At 46.0% G+C, this 26,489-nt stretch overlaps 1 protein-coding gene and 1 pseudogene across 1 annotated transcript; both read left to right on the plus strand.

Moving 5' to 3' along the window:
- Positions 1 to 5,693: 5,693 nt before the first annotated feature.
- Positions 5,694 to 13,627, plus strand: LOC120920361 (olfactory receptor 5V1-like; the record flags this gene model as incomplete). Its single annotated transcript, XM_040332396.1, has 3 exons — positions 5,694 to 6,489; positions 7,164 to 7,258; positions 13,601 to 13,627. Coding segments are annotated over exons 1-3 (918 nt in total), but the record flags the coding sequence as incomplete, so codon positions are not given.
- A 10,208-nt stretch (positions 13,628 to 23,835) lies between these two features.
- LOC120920719 lies at positions 23,836 to 24,763 on the plus strand (annotated as a pseudogene).
- Positions 24,764 to 26,489: the final 1,726 nt, after the last annotated feature.

Raw genomic sequence — 26,489 nt, forward strand, 5'->3', positions numbered from 1 at the left:
CCTCAGGTCTCTCTGTCTCCTTCATCAATGTCCTCTCAGTTCCCTGTGTGTCACCTTTATTCGCGTCCCCTCTGTTCCCTATGTCACCTTCATTACTGTTCTCTCAGTTGTTCCCCCGTGTTACCTTCATATCCCCTCACTTGTCAGCTTCTTTACTGTGTCACCTTTGTCTTCATTACTGTCCCCCAATTGTTTCACCTTCTTCTTCATTACTGTCCCCCACATGTGTCACCTTATTTGTTACTGCGCCCCACATGTGTCACCTTCTTCTTCATTACTGTCCCCCAATTGTGTCACCTTCCTCTTCCTTACTGTCCCCCACTTGTGTCACCTTCTTCTCTAAATACCCTTAAAAAATATATAGAAATATTTTTTTTCCTCAGTTTAGGCCGATACGTATTCTTCTACATAATTTTGGTAAAAAAAAATCGTCAACGCGTTTTGCTGTTTTGCTTTGTCAGGACACAGTCAGGGACGTTTAGAGAAACAGGTCTCACTATCTCTAGATTCTAATAAAAAACATACATCAGTTTATTTACAATGGTGCATTTTGACCATTTTAACACACATTGCCATAAATCTCTGTAAAAGTGAATTTTGTTGGAAGCTGTACCAAACCGTAGCAAGCAGAATTTAATTATTTACAGCGAGCCACGTCGCACGTTTTCAGTTAAAGCGACGCAGTGCCGAATCGCAAAAGTGGCCTGGTCTTTGGCCAGCAAAATGGTCCGGGGCTGAAGTGGTTAATAAAGTATAAAATTAAACATTGTTAAGAAATCGAAAGGACGTCATTTTGCAAACTGTAATCTTTTATTTGAAGAAGAGTGAATAATAATAATGAAGACTGCCATACCATAATAAAGGTTAAAAAAATAAAAACAGAAAAAAATATCAAGTATTTGATATGCAATACTAATTAAGAAAGGAATGCAGACACATATTCACACAAGGCCAGAGATCGTCCACTTGGGAGATGTGAAAATAAAACAATGTTCATTCTCATGGCCAACTGAGGGACCAAAATGTGCCTCTTACCATATATATAAGAATGCAATTCTCCTGGTTTCTCTCTATCTACAGAATTTACCCAAAATTTACGCAAATTTACGCATCCTCTCTGAGCATAAAACATGAGCATAACTTTTTCTGGATGCTAAAAGACGGTAAGGCCCCGTACACACGAGAGGATCAATCCGCTGAAATTGATCCGCGGACCGGTTTCAGCGGATAGATCCCCTGGTGTGTACAATCCAGCGGATATTTTTCCGCTGATTTTTTCCCCCGGGGATGGATTTCCAGCGGATCAAGATTTCTTAACATGCTAAGAAATCTATCCGCTGGAATCCAGTCCAGCGGATTGATCCGCTGGTCTGTACAGACTCAGCGGATCAATCCGTCCGATTCCATCCCTCGCATGCGTCGTAATGATTCGACGCATGCATGGAATTCCTTTTATGACAGCGCCTCGCACGTCGCCGCGTCATCATCGCGGCGACGGCGCGACATGTCACCGCGGAGGGAATTCCGCGGGGATTTTGATCTCATGGTTAGTACAACCATGAGATCAAAATCCGCCAGAGGATTTATCCGCGGAAACGGTCCCCTGGACCGTTTCCGCGGATCGATCCTCTCGTGTGTACTAGGCCTAAGAGAGTCATTGAAAGGTTTAATAAGAAGAAAAATAATCATATCATTTTTATAATTTTTATTAAAAAAAAATTATGGAAAAGGTGGATAAAAGATATATATATATTTCTTCTTTTTGTTGGCCTATGTTGGTGCTACTACCTAGAAAGGAGGTAAGGCACACAACCATTTAATAAAAAATAAAAAAATAAAATGTTTTATATATTTTACATTGACATTTGTTTCACTTCATTTGCATATATATTTATTTAATTTACTTTTTCATCATCAAAAGGTTCATCATGATCACAAAACATATTCATGCATTTACCCAACCATCATACGTTTCCTTATTCAGTTGAAAGGATGGGCTCAGTAAAATTAAAGCATATCTATAGCCTTTTTTTGGGGGGGCTAGAGTAGGGGAGGGTTAAAGCCTCTGTCAATTAGGGAGATTTTCCTTCCATTTCCTGTTATGTAGACTCAACATACACTATGGGCCAGATCCACATACATGTAGAACGGTGCAGCGTATCAGAGATACACTACGCCGTCGTACCTTACCTGGCGTTGTTTCGAATCCTCAGCGAGTTCGCGCCGTAAGTTACGGCGGCGTAGTGTATTTCTGGCGGCAGATTTCAAATTGGGCGGGTTGGGGGCGGGTTTCATTTAAATGAATCGCGTCCCCGTGCCGAATGAAATGCGCATGCGTCGTCGAAAAATTTCCCGCCGTGCATTGCGCTAATTGACATCGCTAGGACGTCATTTTTTTAACTTAGACGTGAGTTACGTCCATCCCTATTCACGGACGACTGATGCAAAAAAAAATTAAAATTTCGACGCGGGAACGACGGCCATACTTAACATGGCAAGTCTATGTATACGCCGCAAAATACCAGCTTTAACTATACGCCGGAAAAAGCCGACTACAGACGACGTTAGAAAATGCGACGGCCGCGCGTACGTTCGTGGATCGTCGTAAATCGCTAATTTGCATACCCGACACGGAAAACGCCACCCAGCGGACACCGAAGTATTGCATCTTAGATCCGAAGGCGTACACCTGTCGGATCTAACCCAGAAGCCGTCGTATCTTGTTTTGAGGATTCAAAACAACGATACGACGCGGGAAATTTGAAAGTACACCGGCGTATTAGTAGATACGCCGGCGTACTTCGTCTGTGAATCTAGCCCTATATTAGCAAAGAAAAGGTATTACAACCCATGGATGAAGAGTGCTGCACACCCCTGATAGTACTTGAAAAAAGAGAAAATTACCCCTAGGGGCTTTGAGTTGCAGCACATTATAAAGAATATACAAGTTGGTAAAAAAGTAGAAATTTTATTTGATATAATATTTAAAAAGAGAACCCCAAATGGAAGACTCAGGATATGAGCTTGACAGAAAAAAAAATCAATCAAGGAAAAAAATCACACAATAAATATCGAATACAGATTAAACAATACTGTGTACATGTCAACACTATGGGCGGAAAAACTCCTACGCGTTTCGACCTTAATAGTAGCGGTCTTCTTCAGGGAGCAATAATTTAAACGCTGCCATAGATTCTATAAAGAAAATACATACAAATAGGTAAATCATGTAACAAAAAATACAAGGAGGACCCATCTACCCCAAACATAAGTATTGATAAAGGGGTGTAGGTACTCCTCCTGCATGGATATAATACACAATGATGTAACCAAAAGATGCCACTTACCAAGACACATGTCGAAGAGCAGACCGGGGACCAGGCACCGAGCCACACCATCAAAATACAACTCTGGACTGGGGTACCGGCGGGTAGGGGGGAGACAAAGAACCCCCTGGGTCAGTTGTAAAAGACTCCAAAGGGAGGCATAAGATGGAGAGACACCCCCTAGGCCTACGAGAGGTCACAACCTGCACGTCGAGGCCACACCACCAGGTAAGAGGAGGGGGGGGGAGAGGGAGGAACAAAGGCAGGGGGAGGGTCAGGAGGGGGGGGAAACCGGTGGAACAACACTATATTACCAAAAGTATTGGGACACCTGCTTTTACACGCACATGGACTTTAAAGTGTATGTAAACCCGAAAAATTGTATTTATTTTTTGATGTCACAATGTACAGTGTAAGATTTCCTATCATCTGTGCCCAGTCTTGCCACACAGAGTTAATCCAGCTCTGAGCAATCCTCTTTTATTCTTACAGAGAAAAACCTTAGTCCGTTCCGCCCCCTTGCTGTGAGTGACAGGTTATTTACATATCTCATTCACTAGCCTGGAGACAGGCATTATTTTTTAATTCCCACCCCCACTCCTTTTCTGAAGTCATGTGGTTAGTTTTATGGATTTTGACTGGATGTTAGTGATCATAGCAGAATTTAGTGTAAGGAATACACATGCGAAAATGTATGTTGACAGGGGGAGTGTAGAGGAGGACGGGGAGACTACTGACATCACGACTCCACCCACCGAGCTCCAGACAACAGACCCACCTTCAGAATCTGCAGTTTTTCAGTTCTTATAACAGACAGAAGGGAGACATTTGACAGGTAAGGATACATGCAGGAGGCATCTATATCCTTATAGATCAGCACTATGGCAGTAGTTTAGAAAGGATGAGAGTGGCTTTACATCCACTTTAATGGCATCCCAGTCTTAGTCCATAGGGTTCAATATTGAGTTGGCCCACCCTTTGCAGCTATAACAGCTTCAATTCTACTGGGAAGGCCGTCCACAAGGTTTAGGAGTGTGTCTATGGAAATGTTTGACCATTCTTCCAGATGCACATTTGTGAGGTCAGGCACTGATGTGGACAAGCAAAGATAAAAAGCAAAGGGCGCACCAGCCTTGTGCATTATCCCAAGATAATTTATTAATTAAAAAAAAGTCTGTAAAATACTACTCACAAACATGTAATAAATAAAAAGCTTGTGAAGGCCACTTGGATGTGGCAATCAATCATAGAGACGACAGTCTCCAGAAAGAAGTGAGGAGGACCTTAGAACCACTGCTGGCTGACGCATTTCGAAGTAGTGCCTTCTTACTCATGGCCTGATGTGGACGAAACGGCCTGTCTCACAGTATCTGCTCTAATTCATTCCAAAGGTGTTATATTGAGTTGAGGTCAGGACTCAAGTCAAGGCAAGTCAAGTTCCTCCACCCCGAACTCGCTCATCCATAAAAAATAAAAAACTCATAGGTGGTCAAATACCCCCAAAAGAAAGCTCTGATTGTTTGAAAATGTGATATCAATTTTATTTGGGTACAGTGTTGCATGTCCCAGCAGATGCCAGTTAAAGTAGCACAGTGCTCAATAGGAAAAAATGCCCTGGCTGTGAAGGGGGTTAAACCTTTCAGAGGTCAAGTAGTTAAGGAAAATAACTTACTGTATATACTCGAGTATAAGCCGAGTTTTTGTGCTGAAAAAGCCACCCTCTGCTTATACTCGAGTCTCCCTGCCTCACTGTGTCCATCTGCAGCCTCATGCAGATGGGCACAGGGAGGCTACAAATGGGCACAGTCAGGCTGCAAATGGGCACAGTGAAGCTGCAAATGGACACATTGAGGATGCAGATGGGCACAGTGAGGCTGTAAATGGGCACAGTGAGGCAGAAAATGGGCACAGTGAGGCATGCAGATGGGCACAGTGAGGCTGCAAATGGGCACAGTGAGGCTACAAATGGGCACAGTGAAGCTGCAAATAGGCACATTGAGGCTGCAGATGGGCAAAGTGAGGCATAGTGAGGCTGCAAATTGGCACAGTGGGGCACAGTGGGGCTGCAAATGGACACATTGAGGCTGCAGATGGGCACAGTGAGGCACGGTGAGGCTGCAAATGGGCACAGTGAGGCTGCAAATGGGCACAGTAAAGCTGCAGATGGGCATTGTTGACCCTCTTTTCCACTTACAGTAGCTGCTGAATTTCTAGGCTTATACCCAAGTCAATAAGTTTTCCCATTTTATTGTGGTAAAATTAGGTGCCTCGGCTTATATTCGGGTCGGCTTATTCGTGAGTATATACGGTACATATATTCGATTTAAGATGTTAAAAATGTCTTATATTAGGCAGTAACTGAATATTATGGAAGACGTCAATCAAACATCTCCAGAAAGTTTCATCCTCCTTGGTCTATCTAATGTTCCCCATCTCCAGGCCATCTTCTTCCTTGTGTTCTTTATGATTTACATAATGACGTTGTCAGGAAACCTTCTACTGATCATTGCGGTGAGGATCAACCCAAAGCTACAGACCCCCATGTACTTCTTTCTGCGTAATCTCTCCGTTATAGACATCTGTTTCTCATCTACCATTGTTCCCCAAATTCTAGTGAATACTGTGGTCATGGATAGAAGTATCTCCTTGTTGGGATGTGCAGTACAGATGTACTTCCATTTGGCTTTAGGATCCACAGAGTGTATCATTCTGGCCGTCATGGCGTATGACCGGTTTGCTGCCATCTGTAGACCATTGCACTACAACATCATCATGAGCAAGATGCTTTGTGTCAGTTTAGCTGCATGTTCATGGATTCTACGATTCACGAACTCCGCCATCCACGTTGTCCTCACCTTCCAACTCCCCTACTGCAAGTCCCACCATGTCAACCACTTCTTCTGTGAGATGCCTCCTTTTTTTCGACTGTCCTGTCGAGAAACACAGCTTAATGAAATAGCCACTTATATTGCAACGGGTATCATTGCTATGTGTTCTTTTTTCTTGACATTTATTTCATATATCCACATCATCTCCACCATCTTAAAAATAAGCTCCTCAAAGGGAAGACTTAAAGCTTTCTCCACATGTGCTTCTCACCTGACGGTGGTGGTTCTCTACTATGGGACCATCATGTTTGTGTATCTGAGGCCCCGCCAGAGGTGTATTTAGGTTTTGTGCTGCCCTAGGCCTGACTAAACTTGCGCACCCCCTAATATGACCCACCCCTTCTTTAAGACCTGCCCTGTCATATTCATGGGAAGAGGACAGAGGGACACCGTGGGTGACGGACAGAGGGACGCCGTGGGTGACGGACAGAGGGACGCCGTGGGTGACGGACAGAGGGACGCCGTGGGTGACGGACAGAGGGACGCCGTGGGTGACAGACAGAGGGACGCCGTGGGTGACAGACAGAGGGACGCCGTGGGTGACAGACAGAGGGACGCCGTGGGTGACAGACAGAGGGACGCCGTGGGTGACAGACAGAGGGACGCCGTGGGTGACGGACAGAGGGACGCCGTGGGTGACGGACAGAGGGACGCTGTGGGAAGAGGACAGAGGGACGCCGTGGGTGACGGACAGAGGGACGCCGTGGGAAGAGGACAGAGAGGGACATTGTGGCGGTCAATAAGACCTAGAGAATAGCAGGTTAGGCACTTCCTAATGGCTCCGTCACTGGGAAAAATAATGAATAATGGCCAACAGGCCCTCTTACCAGACCCAGCAAAATCGCAACCGGCCGGCCGCCCCCCGCAAAGTGCCGCCCTAGGCCTGGGCCTTGTCGGCCTAGGCCAGAATACATCCCTGGGCCCCGCTCTACGTATTTTGCAGAAACAGACAAAAATTTGTCTATTTTCTATACGGCTGTGACGCCAATGTTGAACCCCATCATCTACAGTATGAGAAACAAGGATGTCAAAGATACAATTAAAGTAAAACCAACATGGGATAAAGATCTAGAAGGCTAACTGGCCATTGTTTAATTTTTGTGCTTAGAGCTAGTAGACCAGACATGCCTTCCAGAGCCGATGCACCCTATACGCTCACTACGCAAGATGCGTAGGGCCCTCCGAAAATTACTCTAGGCCCCGGCTTCCCCCTTGTGGGTGCAGGGGCGGCGCCGGTGGAATGGGAGTCCTTCTCCCAGCAATCGTGGAGGGGAAGAGAGAGAGAGCTGCCCGGATGTTTAGAGCGCAGCGCACACAGGGAACACAGCAATAACAGGTTTCATTTCAATTGCCGTGTCAGATACAGCCCCTCCTCCTGGTCCCGAAACTTTGATAGACAGATCAGTCGTCCAATCCTGGTGACGGGTGATCTGTCAATTAAAGTTCCCCGGCCAGAGGGCGGGGCTGTATATGACGTTGAGCGGCGGGAACACAACAATTGAAATGAAAGCTGTTATCGATGTGTTCCCTGCGCTGCGCGCTGATCATCTGTGTGGCTCACCTGTTCCTCTCCTTTCCTCCCCTGCACAGGTAGACTGAATGGCTGCATTTGGTGGGCACAGGGCACAAGGCTGCATTGGTGGGCACAAGGCTGCATCATGGTGGGCACTGGGCACAAGGCTGCATTTGGTGGGCAAAAGGCTGCATTTGGTGGGCACTGGGCACAAGGCTGCATGGTGGGCACAAGGCTGCATGGTGTGCACTGGGCACAAGGCTGCATGGCAGGCACAAGGCTGCATGGTGGGCACAAGGCTGCATGGTGTGCACTGGGCACAAGGCTGTATGGTTGGCACAAGGCTGCATGGTGGGCACTTGGCACAAGGCTGCGTTTGGTAGGCACAAGGCTGCATTTGGTGGGCACTGGGCACAAGGCTGCAGAGTGTGCACTGGGCACAAGGCTGCATGGTGTGCACTGGGCACAAGGCTAATGGTCTACATAGCTCATGGCATCACAGGTCAGGTAGAGGGCCCATAAGTAGAATTTTGCTTAGGGCCCCAGGGAGGTCAGGATCGGCACTGATGCCTTCTCATCGTTTGACACAACTAGATGAGTATTTAGAGAGGACTTTGTATAGGTGGATGCTTAATCAGTTTATTTATTTAAAAACATTACCTAATTTACACACAGAGCTGTAAAAAACCTTGCCCTCACCTCTATGGTTAACCCATGGATCAAGTTAAATGCTTCAAAGTGAGAGGATCCAAGTGGGGCTTTATCGGCTAACACTTGGACCCAGTAGTGTATTTAGATTTTGTACTGCCCTAGGCCTGACTCGTTCACCACCTAATTTAAATATGACCATCCCTTCATGTCAAGGCCACACCCCTTTCTGTTTAAGACCCGCCCTGAAACTTTCGAGTGGGGACACTAGTTCTGAGGGCCTGGGGGTGGGCAATGAATTCCCTTCATTTGCATAGATTTTCTTTCACTTCCTGTTTGGCTATGGGGCAGGAAGTGTAGGGAAATCTCTGCAATGGGACAGGGATGGTAAAAAATAAACCGACAGGGGCTTTAACCCTCCCTTACTCTATCGAAATTGAAAAAGAAAAGTGTTGCCTATAGTGTTACCGATTTTTATCGGTACTGCGACATTATGGCGGACACTTCGGACACATTTTTGGGACCATTGGCATTTTTATAGCGATCAGTGCTATAAAAGTGCATTGATTACTATAAAAATGCCACTGGCAGGGAAGGGGTTAACACTAGGGAGCGAGGAAGGGGTTAATTATGTTCCCTGGGTGTGTTCTAACTGAAGGGGGGAGGTGGGACTGACTAGGGGAAATGACTGATTGCTGTTCATACATTGTATGAACAGACGGTCAGGCATTTCTCCCCCTGACAGGACCGGGAGCTGTGTGTTTACACACACAGCTCCCGGTTCTCGCTCTGTAACGAGCCCCTAGTGGCTAATTCGCGAGGTGACATAGATCTACGTGACCTCGCGTAGGGGAGCTGACCTGCCGCCATATAACTGAGGCGGCTGGTCGGCAAGTAGTTAAAGCAATCTACTGAGCTGGCCAGAATCACCTCTGGAGGGAGTCTATTCCACATTTTCACGGCTCTTACAGTGAAGAATCCTTTCCGTATTTGGAGATGAAATCTCTTTTACCCTAGACGTAAAGAGTGCCCCCTTGTCTTTTGTGTTGACCGTAAAGTGAGTAACTCAACACCAAGTTCACTATATGGACCCTTTATATATTTGTGCACCGAGGCGGCTCTAGGCTTCGTGAGGTCTTAAGCAAAACTGAGACACGGGGGCCCCACCATGCCCATAATGGATAAAAAAATTCAAGCAGAGGCAAATTAGGCGGCCGCGAGGCCCCTGTGAGTGCGAGGCCTTAGGCGACCGCCTAATTTGCCTAAGTAATGAGCCGCCTCTGTTTGTGCATGTTGATCTTATCCCCCCTTAATCTGCTCTTCTCAAGAAAAAAGTTCCCCGATATCCTTTTTGAGAACTGGTGCCCAAAACTGAACTGCATATTCCAGATGAGGTCTTACTAATGATTTGTACAGGGGCAAAATGATATCTCTCTCTCTGGAATCCATACCTCTCTTATACAAGAAAGGACTTGAGAACGCCTGAGAAAGTCCATGGGATTCAACAGGAAAAATCCCCATTATGCTGGAGAGGTTGCAATTAGGGTTGAGCGAACCCGAACTGTAAAGTTCAGGTTCGGTACGGACTTTGGGTTTTTCCTGGACCCGAACCTGAACAATTGGAAAAAGTCTGGGTTCGGGTTCGGAGTTCAGGTATGTTTTGGCGCGCTGCATGGCAGCCAATCGCCATTCGTTTTACTACTGTGACTGGGAACTGATCACAGCCATGCTTACTTATGGCATGGCTGTGATTGGCCAGTGCAGCATGTGACCCATCATGTGACCAGCTTCTATATTAGATAGAGGCACACAGCACAGATCATCACTCGGCTTCACTTATGATAGGGAAAGGCTGCTGAATCTGCTGCTTAGGGACAGTTTTAGGTGTATCCTGCTCCAGATATCTCAAGAAGCACACTTTATTTCTTTGATATCTGCATCATCTTATGGTATCTGGCTCGTCACTGTGCTTCACTTATGATAGGGAAAGGCTGCTGTTGCTGCTTAGGGAAAGTGTTAGGTGTATCCTGGTCCACAAATCTCAACAAGCACTCTTTATTCCTGTGACATCTGCTGTGCTTCATATAGTTTAGGAATTTTGTTCAGCCATAGGGGCAGTCAGCAATCTATAGGTGACTCTGAATATTTCAACAGCACTGCACCTGCCACCACCTGTCCACCTGTGATATACTGTGTTTTTATGTCAAGTACATAGTTCAGGGACAGGTTCCTGTAATTTTCCTATAGGGGCAGTCAGCAATCTATAGGTGACTCTGAATATTTCAACAGCACTGCACCTGCCACCACCTGTGATATACTGTGTTTTTCTGTCAAGTACATAGTTCAAGGACAGGTTCCTGAAATGTTCCTATAGGGGCAGTCAGCAATCTATAGGTGACTCTGAATATTTCAACAGCACTGCACCTGCCACCACCTGTCCACCTGTGATATACTGTGTTTTTCTGTCAAGTACATAGTTCAGGGACAGGTTCCTGAATTTTTCCTATAGGGGCAGTCAGCAATCTATAGGTGACTCTGAATATTTTAACAGCACTGCACCTGCCACCACCTGTCCACCTGTGATATACTGTGTTTTTCTGTCAAGTACATAGTTCAGGGACAGGTTCCTGAAATGTTCCTATAGGGGCAGTCAGCAATCTATAGGTGACTCTGAATATTTTAACAGCACTGCACCTGCCACCACCTGTCCACCTGTGATATACTGTGTTTTTCTGTCAAGTACATAGTTCAGGGACAGGTTCCTGTAATTTTCCTATAGGGGCAGTCAGCAATCTATAGGTGACTCTGAATATTTCAACAGCACTGCACCTGCCACCACCTGTGATATACTGTGTTTTTCTGTCAAGTACATAGTTCATGGACAGGTTCCTGTAATTTTCCTATAGGGGCAGTCAGCAATCTATAGGTGACTCTGAATATTTCAACAGCACTGCACCTGCCCCCTGTGATATACTGTCTGTGCAGTAAATTGTTTAGGGCTGGGTTCCTGCTTCTTGCTATAGGTGGAGAAATATATAGGTGAATCTCTGCCCATTTCACCAGCACTCCACCTGTCCCCTGTGATATACTGTCTGTGCAGTACATTGTTTAGGGCTGGCTTCCTGCTTATTGCTATAGGTAGAGAAATATATAGGTGAATCTCTGCCTATTTCACCAGCTTACACTATTTTTGTATTTAAAATTTCTCAAAATTAGGGCAAGACCCTAAATTTGAGAAATATATAGGTGAATCTCTGCCCATTTCACCAGCACACTCTACCTGTCCCCTGTCATATACTGTCTGTGCATTACAATTGTTTAGGGCTGGCTTCCTGCTTTTTGCTATAGGTAGAGAAATATATAGGTGAATCTCTGCCTATTTCACCAGCTTACACTATTTTTGTATTTAAAATTTCTCAAAATTAGGGCAAGACCCTAAATTTGAGAAATATATAGGTGAATCTCTGCCCATTTCACCAGCACACTCTACCTGTCCCCTGTCATATACTGTCTGTGCAGTACAATTGTTTAGGGCTGGCTTCCTGCTTATTGCTATAGGTAGAGAAATATATAGGTGAATCCCTGCCTATTTCACCAGCTTACACTATTTTTGTATTTAAAATTTCTCAAAATTAGGGCAAGACCCTAAATTTGAGAAATATATAGGTGAATCTCTGCCCATTTCACCAGCACACTCTACCTGTCCCCTGTCATATACTGTCTGTGCAGTACAATTGTTTAGGGCTGGCTTCCTGCTTGTGGCTATAGCTAGAGAAATATATAGGTGAATCTCTGCCTATTTCACCATATTACACTATTTTTGTATTTAACATTTCTCAAAATTAGGGCAAGACCCTAAATTTGAGAAATATGAGGAAAACGTCAAATAAGGGACGTGGCCGCGGTCGTGGTGCTGTTGGTGGAGCTCCTGTTACAGGGAGAGGACGTGGTCGATCTGTGCCAGCTACAAGCACAAGTAAAACACCTTTCTCAGGTGCGAGTAGCCGTCAGAGCCTGCAGCGGTATTTGGTCGGGCCTAATCCAGCTCTACGAATGTTGAGGCCAGGAGCAGAACAGGCGGTAGTAGATTGGGTTGCTGACAGTGCCTCCAGTTCCTTCACATTGTTTTCCAACCAGTCTTGTGCTGAAAGTTCAGAGTTGGCGCCTACAGCCGATGTCCACCATCAGTCTTTCACCTCACCCCCTTGCAAATCAGCCAAGCAGTCTGAGCCCCAAAGCATGCAGCAGTCTCTTCTTCTTTTTGATGAGTCTGTTAGCATGTGTTCCCAGGGCCATCCACCTAGCCCAGCCCCAGAAGGGGAAGAGATTGAGTGCACCGATGCCCAAACACTTATATTTCAGGATGAGTTAATGGGGGACCATCACAGCACGTCTTGCATGATGATGATGAAACACAGTTGCCAACTGCTGGTGCTTTTGCAATTGTGCAGACCGACAAGGAGGGCAGTGTTGAAGACTGGGTGGAAGATGATGTGCAGGACGATGAGGTCCTCGACCCGACATGGAATCAACCTCATGCAGGTGACCCGTGTAGTTCGGAGGAAGAGGCGGTGGTCGCACAGAGCCACCAGCACAGCAGAAGAGGGAGCAGGGTGCCAAAGCAGAGCGTCCGTCCCCTAGACAGTACGCCTGCTACTGCCCAACGCAGCAAGGGACCGAGCACACCAAAGCCAGGTCCAAGGAGTTCCCTAGCGTGGCAGTTCTTCACACAATGTGCTGATGACAAGACACGCGTGGTTTGGACGTTGTGCAATCAGAGCCTGAAGCGAGGCATAAACGTTCTCAACCTGAGCACAACCTGCATGACCAGGCATCTAAGTGCAAAGCACGAGCTGCAGTGGAGTAGACACCTCAAAAACCAAGAAAGATCTCTGGCTCCTCCTGCTTCCTCTTCTGCATCAGTCTCGGGCCTCTCTGCCTCTTCATCCACCTCCGTAGTGACAGTGCCACCTGCCACCCTGCAATCAGAGGACCGGCAAGCAACACTACGACCTGGGTCACCAAACATCTCCACAATGTCCCATGGAAGCATTCAGCTCTCTATCTCCCAAACACTGGAGCGGAAGAGGAAGTACCCCCCTACCCACCCGCGATCCCTGGCCCTGAATGCCAGCATTTCAAAATTCCTGGTCTTTGAAATGCTGTCATTCCGTCTGGTGGAGAAGCAGAGTTTTAAAAGCCTGATGGCATTGGCTGTCCCATAGTACGTCATGCCCAGCCGCCACTACTTTTCCAGGCAAGCCATCCCTTCCCTGCACCACCAAGTGGGGGACAAAATCAGGTGTGCACTGCGCAACGCCATCTGTGGCAAGGTCCACCTAACTACGGATACGTGGACCATTAAGCACGGTCAGGGACGTTATATCTCCCTAACAGCACACTGGGTAAATGCAGTGGCGGCTGGGCCTGAGGCGGATAGCAGTTTGGCGCATGTCCTTCCACCACCGAGGATTGCAGGGCACTTCAGTTTGCCTCCTGTTGCTAACTCCTCCTACTCCGCTTCCTCATCCTCTACCGCCTCCTCATCCGGTCAGCGTAACACTTTCACCACCAACTTCAGCACAGCCATGGGTAAACGCCAGCAGGCAGTTTTAAAACGTTCCTGTTTGGGGGGAAAAAACCCACACCGCACAGGAGTTGTAGAGGGACATGGAACAACAGACCGATGAGTGGTTGGCTGCAGTGAGCCTCAAGCGGGGCCTGGTGGTGTGCGATAATGGGCGAAATCTCGTAGCAGCTCTGGGCCTAGCCGGTTTGACGCACATCCCTTGCCTGGCGCATGTGCTGAATTTGGTGGTGCAGAGGTTCCTTAAAACTTACCCCGATATGCCACAGCTGCTGCAGAAAGTGCGGGCCGTCTGTGCGCACTTTCGGCGTTCTCACCCTGCTGCTCGCCTGTCAGCGCTGCAGCGTAACTTCGGCCTTCCCGCTCACCGCCTCATATGTGACGTGCCCACAAGGTGGAACTCCACCTTACACATGCTGGCCAGACTGTGCGAGCAGCAGCAGGCGATAGTGGAGCTCCAGCTGCAGCACGCACGTGTGAATCGCTCTGCGGAACAGAACCACTTCACCACCAATAACTGGGCCTCCATGCGAGACCTGTGTGCCTGTAACGCCACCCTATTAGCTTTGCACTAAGTACAACTATAGTTGCTTCTTTCCCAGTCAACTCTCTTCGTTCTTTCTGAATATCCTCTCACTTCCTGCAGCCTTGCGCTCCACGGTGGTTGCGGAGGTGCACCACCTAGTGGTACTTCCTGGTCCGCTCCTGTGCGGCCTATTTAAACTCCCAGCACTGACAGTATGGTGTTCCTCTATTGCTGACAGAACGCCACTGTCAGCTGGGCTTCCAGACTCACATTACTAAGCTCCAGCTTCCTGAACTGGACCACCAGGACTCCACGCACGGCACAGCCGCTCTCATTAACCAGATCCAGGCTCCCAGGACGCTCATCCATGCCCAGCTATCTGAAACCGCAAGTACTCTGCTATAGAAACCAATTACTATGCACTGATCTCCATACTTGCCGCTTTGCTTCCAAGTTCATGTTCACTGCTTTGCTATCAATTACTATGGAGATCTGCTAAAGTCTCAACTACAGCTTTCATGTTAAAGTTCATTGCTATAGATATCAATTACTATGCTCTGCTCTCCATGCTTGTCGCCTTGCTTCCAAGCCTGTGTTCATTGCTAAAGTACTAAGGAGTTTCACTCAAGCTCACATGTTGTGCTCACTGCTATAGATACCAATTACCTGCTTTGCTTCCATGCCTGAGTTCATTACTAACCTCATCTAGTACTGCGGCTACTCTTACCCTTACACCCGATTTATACCATTAACACTAAGTTTACTTTATGTTGCTTATGCTGGACTAAGCGCCATACACTTTCCTGAGACTGTGATGGTAGAACCCAAACTCTTAACTGAGTTAAGAGTGAAACCTGGGTTCGAACCTGAGAAGTCTCTGCAGTTGCGATCCATAGACCTGAATCTAATTTGGCGTATTGTTACATAATAGAGGAACCAATTTCAAAATGGATCCAGCGGAACTAACCAATCATCTCGTAGGTATCTCACAACGGGTTGATACCCTCTCCGCTTCATTGCATGAAGTACGGTTGGAGAATGACACTCTCCGTAACTTTCTTAACCAAGATATTCCTCCTCACAGGGATCGTCCGGAACCCAAGGTCTGCCCACCTGAACCCTTCTCTGGTGATAGGAAGTTATTCCATCATTTTGTCAGCTCCTGTCAGTTAATGTTTGAATTACAGCCGCGCACTTACTACTCTGACAGGATCAGAATACTCACTCTCATTTTTTACCTCAAAGAAGATCCCAGAGCGTGGGCAGACACTTATGTAGAAGAACATGGGGAACTCTTGGGTTCTTTCAACACTTTCCTAGGAGATATGTCCCTCCTCTATGAGGATTCTAACAAGCAGCTTACCGCTGAAAATACCCTCAGGAATCTTAAACAGGGTAAGAGACCTGTAGAGGATTATATTTCCGAATTCAAGCCCTGGTGTCGTGACTCCCAGTGGAACGACATCGCCCTCCGGAACCAATTCCACCTGGGCCTATCGGAGGCCATGAAAGATGAGCTTGCACGCACTGAAATACCTGCATCCTTGGAGGACCTCATGCTACTTACAGTTGCTATAGACCGCCGCCTCAGAGAAAGAAAGGCGGAGCAAGCTAACTCATCTATTCCTCCAACTCCCAAAAGAGCTAGTTCACCTCCTAGAGGGGTACTCATGGACTTGGGGACAATCAGGGGGCCACTATCCCCTAAGGAGAAACAAAGAAGGAGAGTTCAAAACCTCTGCCTATACTGTGCTGGCTCTGATCATTCAGTTTCTTGCTGCCCTCTTCTCTCAAAGAAGTCTGAAGGTAATATATCACATATCTGTAAGCACAATCGATCTCAGACCATAACTAATAGCTATATTTTCATTACGCTCACCCTACAGTGGGACCACGAAAGGATCACTGTTGAAGCTATGGTTGATACTGGAGCCTGTGGCAACTTTATCAACACTGGCCTAGTTCACTCCAAGAAGATTCCATGGGTGACTAAACATACTCCTCTTTCAGTTACCTTCATAGATGGTTCCACTTCTTCCACAGGCCCAGTTACTACTCAAACGCATCCTTTATTAGTCACTTGTGCTGAAGGTCACACTGAGTCTCTCGTTTTTGATATCATTCCTTCACCACTTTATCCTATAGTACTTGGTCTTCCGTGGTTACTACTCCATCAACCTACCTTCCAATGGAACAATGGCACTCTTCAGCTACAGTCCACTTACTGTAAAGACACCTGCTATCCGATCTCTCCCATCCTTATTGCTGAGGCTCACTCATCAGATCTTCCAGATCTTCCAGTCTATCTGCAGGACTTCACAGACATCTTCAGTAACACCAAGGCCCACATCCTACCCCCACACCGAAGTTATGACTGTCCCATTGACCTTGTTCCTGGTTGTCCAATCCCTACTGCAAGGATTTACCCTCTCCCCCAACCAGAACTTGGTCATCTCAAGGTCTATCTAGACGAAAACTTAAAGAAGGGATTTATTAGGCCATCCACTTCCCCAGCCAGTGCTGGAATGTTCTTTGTTAAGAATAAGGATGGTTCTCTAAGACCCATTATAGATTACACGATTACAGTTAAGGATCGTTTTCCTTTACCTCTCATCCCTGAGTTACTCGAGCGGCTACAAACTTCAAACATTTTTACAAAGTTAGACCTCAGGGGTGCCTACAATTTGATTAGAATTCATTCTGGTGACGAATGGAAAACAGCCTTCAAAACCATCGTTATGGATTATTTGAGTACACCATCATGCCATTTGGTTTGTGCAACGCACCTGCAACTTTTCAGCGATTCATCAATGACATTTTCCATGACTTGCTTGATGTACAGTATGTGTTGTCATCTACTTAGATGATATTCTGATATACTCTGACAACCCTCAAGAACATACTAAACATGTGCGTTGGGTTTTAGCCAGACTCAGAACACATTCTTTATATGCCAAATTGGAAAAATGTGTCTTTGGACAAGCTTGCATCTCCTTCCTAGGATACTACGTCACTCCTGAAGGCATTCAAATGGACCACTCGAAGGTAGAGTGCATCCTTTCCTGGCCTGTACCACGTTCCCGGAAGGCGTTACAACGTTTCCTTGGTTTTCCCAATTACTACCGCAAATTCATCAAAAATTTCTCCTCTGTTGTGAAACCACTTAGTAGTCTAACAAGTTCAAAGATTCCTTTTGCATGGTCCAACAAAGCTCAACTCTCTTTTGATTCTCTGAAGCAAAGGTTTACCACAGCTCCAATTCTTCAATTACCTAACCCATGCTATCACTTTGTTCTGGAAGTGGATGCTTCTGACTTTGCTTTAGGTGCTGTGCTTTCCCAATGGGAATCTCCTGATAAACCTTTACATCCTGTTGCCTTCTTCTCCAAAACTGTGTCACCTGCTGAGAAAAACTACCCTGTTGGAGAGAAGGAATTACTTGCCATCAAAGTTGCTTTAGCTAATTGGAGGCATCTTCTAGAGGGTACCACATACCCCTTCACTATCCTCACGGATCATCGCAACCTCCAACATCTCAAGGCCTCTAAAACCCTGTCTGCCCAACAGGTTAGATGGAGTCTCTTCTTCGACCGCTTTGATTTTCAAATCACTTATCGTCCCGCATCACAAAATGTAAAGGCTGATTCATTATCCCGATTGAATGAAGAAGACACCACTGACGTTCTACCTCTTCCTATTTTGCCTTCGAACCGTTTCATTGGGGTTACCACCAGTTTCAAACAACTACTCATTCAAGATACTACCAATGATCCCACCTTACCCGATGGACTCATTAAGCAACCTAATGGGTTATATACCCACAACAACAAGCTTTATGTCCCACCTACGTTGCATCTTCTACTCCTTAAACAACTTCATGACAGCCCCTTGGCTGGTCACCCTGGCATTACAAAGACTATCCACCTTGTAAAAAGGAATTACTGGTGGCCTGGTATGACTAAAACTATACAAGACTATGTTTCTTCTTGTGAAATTTGCGCTTGTAGCAAACATTCACGTAAACCTCCTTTTGGTCTTCTAACCTCTCTTCCAATTCCGAAGAGACCTTGGGAGACTGTTTCAATGGACTTCATTGTCGAGCTTCCCACCTCTCAAGGTGCCAATACCATTATGGTCATTGTCGACTCACTTACTAAAATGGCTAATTTCCACAGCCATTCAGACTGCCAAAGCCTTCATCGCCCACATTCTTAAGCTCCATGGCTTACCATCTCGCATCATCTCCGACAGAGGTAGCCAATTCATCTCTAGATTCTGGAAGGCACTCTGTGCAGCATTACAAATTGACCATCGCATGTCCACCGCATATCACCCGCAAACCAACGGGCAAACTGAACGTGTTAATCAAACACTTGAACAGTACCTTCGCTGCTACTGTACCCACCTTCAAGACAACTGGTTCCAAGTACTTCCTCACGCTGAATTTGCGTACAACAACGCTACCAATTCATCTACACAGTTCTCTCCATTCTTCGCGAATTATGGGTTCCACCCTACAACTCTTCCTTCATCCTTCCTTCCAAGTAATGTGCCATCGGTGGATGACTACCTCTCTACTCTGAAAACTACTTCTGGACTTCTTCGTTCTAACCTAGAAGCAGCCCAACAAAGGCAGAAAATGTACTACGATGCACATAGAACAACTCCCCCTTCATATAAAGTGGGAGATTTTGTTTGGTTGTCTACCCGTAATCTACGTCTCAAGGTCCCTTCCAAAAAATTTGGCCGTCAGTTTGTCGGTCCCTTCCCAATTCTACAAATAATCAACAGCAATGCTGTACAACTCAAGTTACCTCCGGTTTGGAAGATACACCCTTCGTTCCATGTCTCTCTCATCAAACCCTTCAAACCCAATCCGTTTCCTGGCAGAGTCCCACGACCTCCTCCTCCTGTGGAGGTAGTGGGCGAGATTGAATACATAGTAGAGAAGATTTTAGATTCCAGAAAGCGTGGATCTACTCTACAATATTTAATACGCTGGAAAGGCTATGGGCCTCAGGATGACCCTTGGGAAGACGCTTCACATGTTCATGCTCCTCGTTTAATCAAGCTCTTCCATCGCAGGTACCCTAATCGGCCATCTGGTCGTCGGAGCCCCGGAGGTGCTCCCTTGAGGAGGGGGCTATGTAACGCCACCCTATTAGCTTTGCACTAAGTACAACTATAGTTGCTTCTTTCCCAGTCAACTCTCTTCGTTCTTTCTGAATATCCTCTCACTTCCTGTAGCCTTGCGCTAAATGAAAAAATGGAAAAAATTGCAAGATCCAGTAAGTGAAGGTGTGCAGCCTAATCTAATCCACAAGCCGTGTAGCCGTGTATTTTTTCCATTTTTTCATTTATTCACTTATTCACCTTTGCATCAACCCTTCTTGGAACTGTGGCTTTTTCTTTTTGTTTGAACCTATCTGGGACTATATTGACTGGATTTTTCATTTTTATATATTTTTATATATACAGTACATTTTTGTCACTATATATGTTTTGCCACCTTAAGTTTTTTACTGTGTTCATTGTGACACAGCTTAGCTAGCACTGTACCCAACCATTACCGCGTTAGGTCACTTCATTGTGTTTGTACACTCTCTGTCTCCCCTAGTCCACATCCCCTCCCACCTCCCCTGCTCTTCCCTCATCCATTCACCCATTCACTAGTTTTAACCACAGCGCAGACACTCATACCTATTTGCACATTTATTCATTGTCTTCATTGGACAGACCTTTCTTTGTTTGCTGCAGTGCCCACATTCACAGCCCTTTGCATCCCCTCTCCCCCCCTCCCCTTCCCATTCCCTCCCTTCCCCATCTACCCATTTCAGCGCAGGAGTTTCACCTATTTTTAATTTGGCGTATTGTTACAGTGCCTTGTTGCGCTGTTTCAAGTACTCCACCAACATGGCCAGTGCCGATGACGCCGTTCTCAGCGTTACTATCCCAGTTCTATGCCTCCTTGAAAAAACGCTTCGGGCGATGATGGAAGAGGATGTGGCACAGGAGGAGGAGGAGGAGGAGGAGGAGGAGGAGGAGGAGGAATTGGGATCATTTCCAAGGCTTTCAGGGCAGGCATTCACAAGTGGCCCCGAGGGTGGGTTCCTGCACCAACAAACGTCAGGTGCACAATTCTCCAGCAAGGGCACAGTTCTGGAGGATGACGAGGTGGAGGATGAGGAGGAGGAGATGGAGGAGGAGGAGCCATGTTCACAGCAGGGTGGCACCCAGACCAGCTCATGGCCATAACTGGTGCGTGGCTGGGGGGATACCGAGGACACAGACGATACACCTCCCACAGAGGACAGCTTTTCGTTGCCTCTGGGCAGCCTGGCACACATGAGCGATTACATGCTGCAGTGTCTCCGCAACGACGCCGTGTTGCCCACATTTTAACAGGTGCTGATTACTGGGTGGCCACGCTGCTGGATCCCCGTTACAAGGACAATGAACCATCCTTAATTCCCTCACTGGAGCGTGATTGCAAGATGCGCGAGTACAAGCGCACGCTGGTAGACACGCTGCTGGTGGAATTCCCACCTGACAGCGAGGGCACAGTGGAAGCACAAGGCGAAGGCAGAGGAGGAGGAAGAGGTCGCCAACGCAGCCAGGGCACCGCCAGCACCTCAGAAGGCAGGGTTAGCATGGCCGAAATGTGGAAAAGCTTTGTCAGCACGCCACAACAACCAGCACCCCCAGCTGATATGGAACGTTTTAGCAGGAGGCAGCATTTCACCAACATGGTTGAGCAGTATCTGTGCACACGCCTACACGTACTGAATGATGGCTATGCCCCCTTAAACTTCTGGGTCTCCAAATTGGGCACATGGCCTGAGCTTGCCCCGTACGCCTTGGAGGTGCTGGCCTGCCCTGCAGCCAGTGTATTATCTGAACGTGTATTTAGCACGGCAGGGGGTGTTATCACAGACAAGCACAACCGCCTGTCCAGAGCCAATGTGGACAAGCTCACGTTCATTAAAATGAACCAGGCATGGATCCCACAGGACTTGTCCGTACCTTGTGCAGAATATTCCGGCCTTACCCAGCCATTCTTGTATTTCTGATCTTTATAGGGTTGCCATCTCATCCCTTTAAAACCGAAAACATATTAATTACACAGGTTCTCTGGCTGATTAAGGTGCTAATTAAACTCACTTGGTGGCTTATCGACATTAAATTAGCCCCAGAACCTGTGTAATTACTATGTGTTCGGGTTTAAAGGGATGAGGTGGCAACCCTAGATCTTTCTCACTCTTTTGGGGTTTACCCTAATTTAAAAAATAAATAAATTAAAAACAAAAACCTGTGTTGGGTACCTCGTCCTCCTCCACAGCCGCTTCCACCTACAACGCCACATCCACCGCCACCTCAACCCCCTACTTCATATGGACCTCGTCCTCCTAGGTCAAGATTATTTTTATTTATTTTTAATTTATTTAATTTATTTTTATTTTTAATTTTTTTTATGTTATTTTAAGTTATTTTCCAATCCACATTTATTTGCAGAGTATTTGCCATGCTCTTACCAACATTTTGCTGCCATTTGCAGCCCTCTGGCCCTTTCCATTACTTTTTTAGAGACATTTTAGTACTCAAAAGTTCGGATCCCCATTGACTTCAATGTGGTTCGGGTTCGGAGTCAAGTTCGGGTCCCGAACCCGGACTTTTTTCCGAAGTTCGGCCAAACCCGTCAAACCCGAACATCCAGGTGTCCGCTCAACTCTACCCTTAGTCATGGCTGTGACTAAAGACTAATGTCTGAAACTCGTAGGCGTCCTGTCTTTTTTAAGCCCACTTCCTCTGGCCAGTGAGTTAACCCTGTTTTTCCCTTAAAGTAAGGTAACCAGATTTTTAAAATGAAATCTGGGGACATCTTTTTTTATTGGCAAATGGTAAACTATTTTATACGCATATTTTCCTCAAATTATTTATGCAGTCAGTGGTGTAACATGGGTTGTCAGCGACGGCACAAGGCAAGAAATTTGCACCCCCCTGACAGACTTTTAGCACTCCCTGAGTCCCTTCCACCAGTACACTAGTACTGACCAACTTGATTCCTACACTGACCTACCTGACCACTACACTGACCTACCTGATTCCTACACTGACCACTGCACTAACCTACCTGATTTCTACGCTAAACACTACACTGGCCTACCTTAGCCCTACACTGACCTACCTGATTTCTACACTGACCATTACACTGGCCTACCTGATTCCTATACTGACCACTACGCTGACCTACCTGATTTCTATACTGAACACTACATTGACCTACTTGATTTTTATTCTGACCACTACACTGGCCTACCTTATTCCTACAATGACCTACCTTTTTCCTATACTGACCACTGCACTGACCTACCTGATTCCTATACTGACCACTACACTGACCTACCTGATTCCTATACTGACCACTACACTGACCTACCTGATTCCTATACTGACAACTACACTGACCTACCTTATTCCTATACTGACCACTACACTGACCTACCTGATTCCTATACTGACCACTACACTGACCTACCTGATTCCTATACTGACAACTACACTGACCTACCTTATTCCTATACTGACCACTACACTGACCTACCTGATTCCTATACTGACCACTACACTGACCTACCTGATTCCTATACTGACCACTAAACTGACCTACCTGATTCCTGCACTACCCACACACCCCCCCCTATATGAACAGTGTAGATCAGTTGATTTTTCTCACCTCTCCATGGCCTTCATGATAATCCATCAGAGCAGGGCTCTCCCCAGCACCAGGTACTGTTCCCGACACCCAGCTGCTCCTCAGTATCCCCTGCCAAGAGCTTCTCCAATAGTTGCTGTACGTAGAGTACCAGATGCCCGACCATGCCACTGCCACTGCCATGCCACTGCAATCCGGGGACAAATCTGGGGACAGACTGGCTCCAGGGACAGTGTCCTCAATCCGGGGACTGTCCACAGGAAACCGGGGATGTCTGGTCACCCTACCTTAAAGGAACCACAGTCCAAACAGAGAAGAAATATAGCGTCCTGTACGTATCCCCAAGACCAAGGATGTGGAGGCAACAGTGGAGCTAAGACAATGGGCTCGGGAGAGGGCATCTGCATTTTGATACAGTCTCTTGGGCCTGTGCTCCACTACAAACATAAATTCCTGGAGTGCCAGTTTACTTATATTTATTGTGAACAATTCCTTGATCGTGATTAATAGTTGTATAAAGTAAAAGCCTACATGTGCTCCTGAGACACATCAAATTTATATTACTATGTTCCATAATTGCATTTTTATATCATGTTCTAAAACAATTTCAATGTATTCCTTCTACTAGGTAATTATGGAAGTCATCAACCAGACATATCCACCTTGAATAATTCTTCTCGGCATCTCCGATGTCCCGAATCTTCAGGTCATCTTCTTCATCGTCTTCATGGTGATCTATATTATCATGTTGTCGGGTAATTTTCTGTTGGTCATTGTGGTGAGGATCAACCCGAAACTCCACACTCCCATGTACTTTTTCCTGAGTAACCTCTCCATTATTGATGCCTCCATTTCCTCCAGTATCATTCCTCTAATCTTAGTCAAATTGCTTGCCAAAGACAGAAGTATTTCCTTACTGGAATGTGGCATACAAATATTTATCTCCTTAGCTCTAGGGGCAATAGAGTGTATGATACTGGCAGTCATGGCTTATGATAGATATGTTGCCATCTGCAAGCCCTTGCACTACAATACCATCATGAATAAGAAATTCTGCTTTTGTTTGTCAGCAATAACCTGGAGTATAGGAATCCTCAACTCTGTTGTCTTGGTGAGTGACACCTTCACGCTGCCTTTCTGCAGGGCACAGCTCAACCACTTCTTCTGTGAAATTCCTCCAATGTTACGAATAGCCTGCACAGACACTTAGCACAACCTTCTGGTGGTCTTCACATCTGCAGGGCTCATCGTCATTAGTTCTTTCTTCTTGACTCTCATCTCGTACATCCGTATTATCTCCACGGTCTTGAAGATCCGTTCCTCGCAAGGGAGGCATAAAGCGTTCTCCACGTGTGGATCTCACCTGACTGTGGTCACCATTTTTTATGGAACCATCATGTTCATGTACCTGAGGCCCCGCTCTATTAGCACTCATGAAATGGACAGTGTCGTTTCCATCATATATACTACAGTGACTCCAATGTTAAATCCTTTCATCTATAGTATGAGGAATAAAGAGGTTAAAAGTTCATTTAGCACAAAATTGAATAGACAATTGTAACGGTCAGGAGTTAACATCATTTACGATATTCCATTCCACCAACCCACGACATGCTTATCCGACACTCCACAATCCAGCAGACAGGACCCATTGGATTTCCCCCAGAAACGAGACACACACACAGCTCTGTCTCTGGTTCCAAAATGAATGAATACTTTAATGGTAAACTCAGCTTGTTATATACAGTTAGAAACCAAATCTGGACAATGACTCAACTCCACCCACAACATGACACAAGGAACACAACATTCCGTTAGATAATGACATTCAGATGAGCTAATTACTAATCATTACCCAGACGTTCTGACTCTGCGATAAGTTATTCTCACCTGCTACATAATACACATTCCTTTAGTAAACATAATTGACATGCTAATCCAATACACCTGAAAGGTCAGACATCTGACCTTTTAGACTGCCAACACATATCTATCATCAATGGAACTTTACACAATGAAAGGTTCTTGAGAGGCAGACTTAATTAGCACAATAGAATATTTTAGGAGCCAGACTCAATTAACACCTCAACAGTATGTGTCCCCACATTGAATGAGTCATTCTATTGACCGGTTGTAATTAGTTCTTCTAGACATTAAGGAATATATTGCAGATTACTGTTCCATGCTAAAACAATCCAACATATGTCCCTTATTTCCTGCAATACATGAATTATCATTACTGTCCCATCTCATGTAATCCGAGATATCATTTCTCAGTCATCCTATGCCCCTATTGGACATAGGATGACCCTAGACCCAAGAGTCATTAGTGAAGCTGGCACAGGAGTACCCCACATCCTTCAAAAGTTTCTGGGTATCATGGGCCATTCCGTTACAACAATAAAACACTTTCAATATGTTGAGGTATGATGATCTTCTTTGTGCCAACAAAAAAAGCAGCTCTGGCTGCAATGCTCACCTTGAACCTTGAGCTGTCTACTACAGTACCTCTCCTTTGTCACAAGATGTCCCCAGTCTTCTGAGTTGAATTTCTGGACTGTGAGTGTCATGGGCCCTCCCCCGAAGCATGGCACCTTAGAGCCCTTTCACACTGGGACGTTTTTTCAGGCGCTTTAGTGTTAACAAAAGCGCCTGTAAAGCGCCTGAAAGAAGCCTCATCTGCAATCCCAATGTGAAAGCCTGAGTGCTTTCACACTGAAATACACCAAAAAGGAAAACTCTGCGCTCCTGAAAGTTCACCAATTATAAATCCACTTAATGTTTGTGAAGAAAAAAACATACATTAACACTTTAATTTTCGGAAGATCCAGTCCTTTATATGGTTAAAAAAGGGAAAGTTTCCACAATGTACACAATATAATAAAAAAAAGTATAAAAAAAACTTTCCAAATGTCTGCATCAGACCAGCACCCTCTTCAGACTTCAAATTGTTAAAGCTTGCGGTTTTAGTTTGTGGGCTGTCTAGCAAGACATCATTAGTGCAAATGGTGAGCACAGTACATTACCCAGCCAGATGTAAACATCGATCGAATGTCCTTCTCCTGGCTGATGTAACAATGTCCGGGATACTAGGCTCTCTCCTATGCGGGTCTGGAAGCTTCACAGACCCGATAAATGTGACTGTTGGAGACACAGGGTGGATCAGCCTATCAGAAAGGACGCTCTCCCTGGGTAAACATGCAAGCGTCCCACGTCTGAGACACTGTTTCAGTAAACCAGCTGTACTGCAGGGAGAAGTTTAGGCGCCCTCCAGTGGGCAAAAAGCAG

The sequence above is a fragment of the Rana temporaria genome, chromosome 13 (assembly GCF_905171775.1).
Source record: "Rana temporaria chromosome 13, aRanTem1.1, whole genome shotgun sequence".
In the NCBI taxonomy this organism is placed as follows: Eukaryota; Metazoa; Chordata; class Amphibia; order Anura; family Ranidae; genus Rana; species Rana temporaria.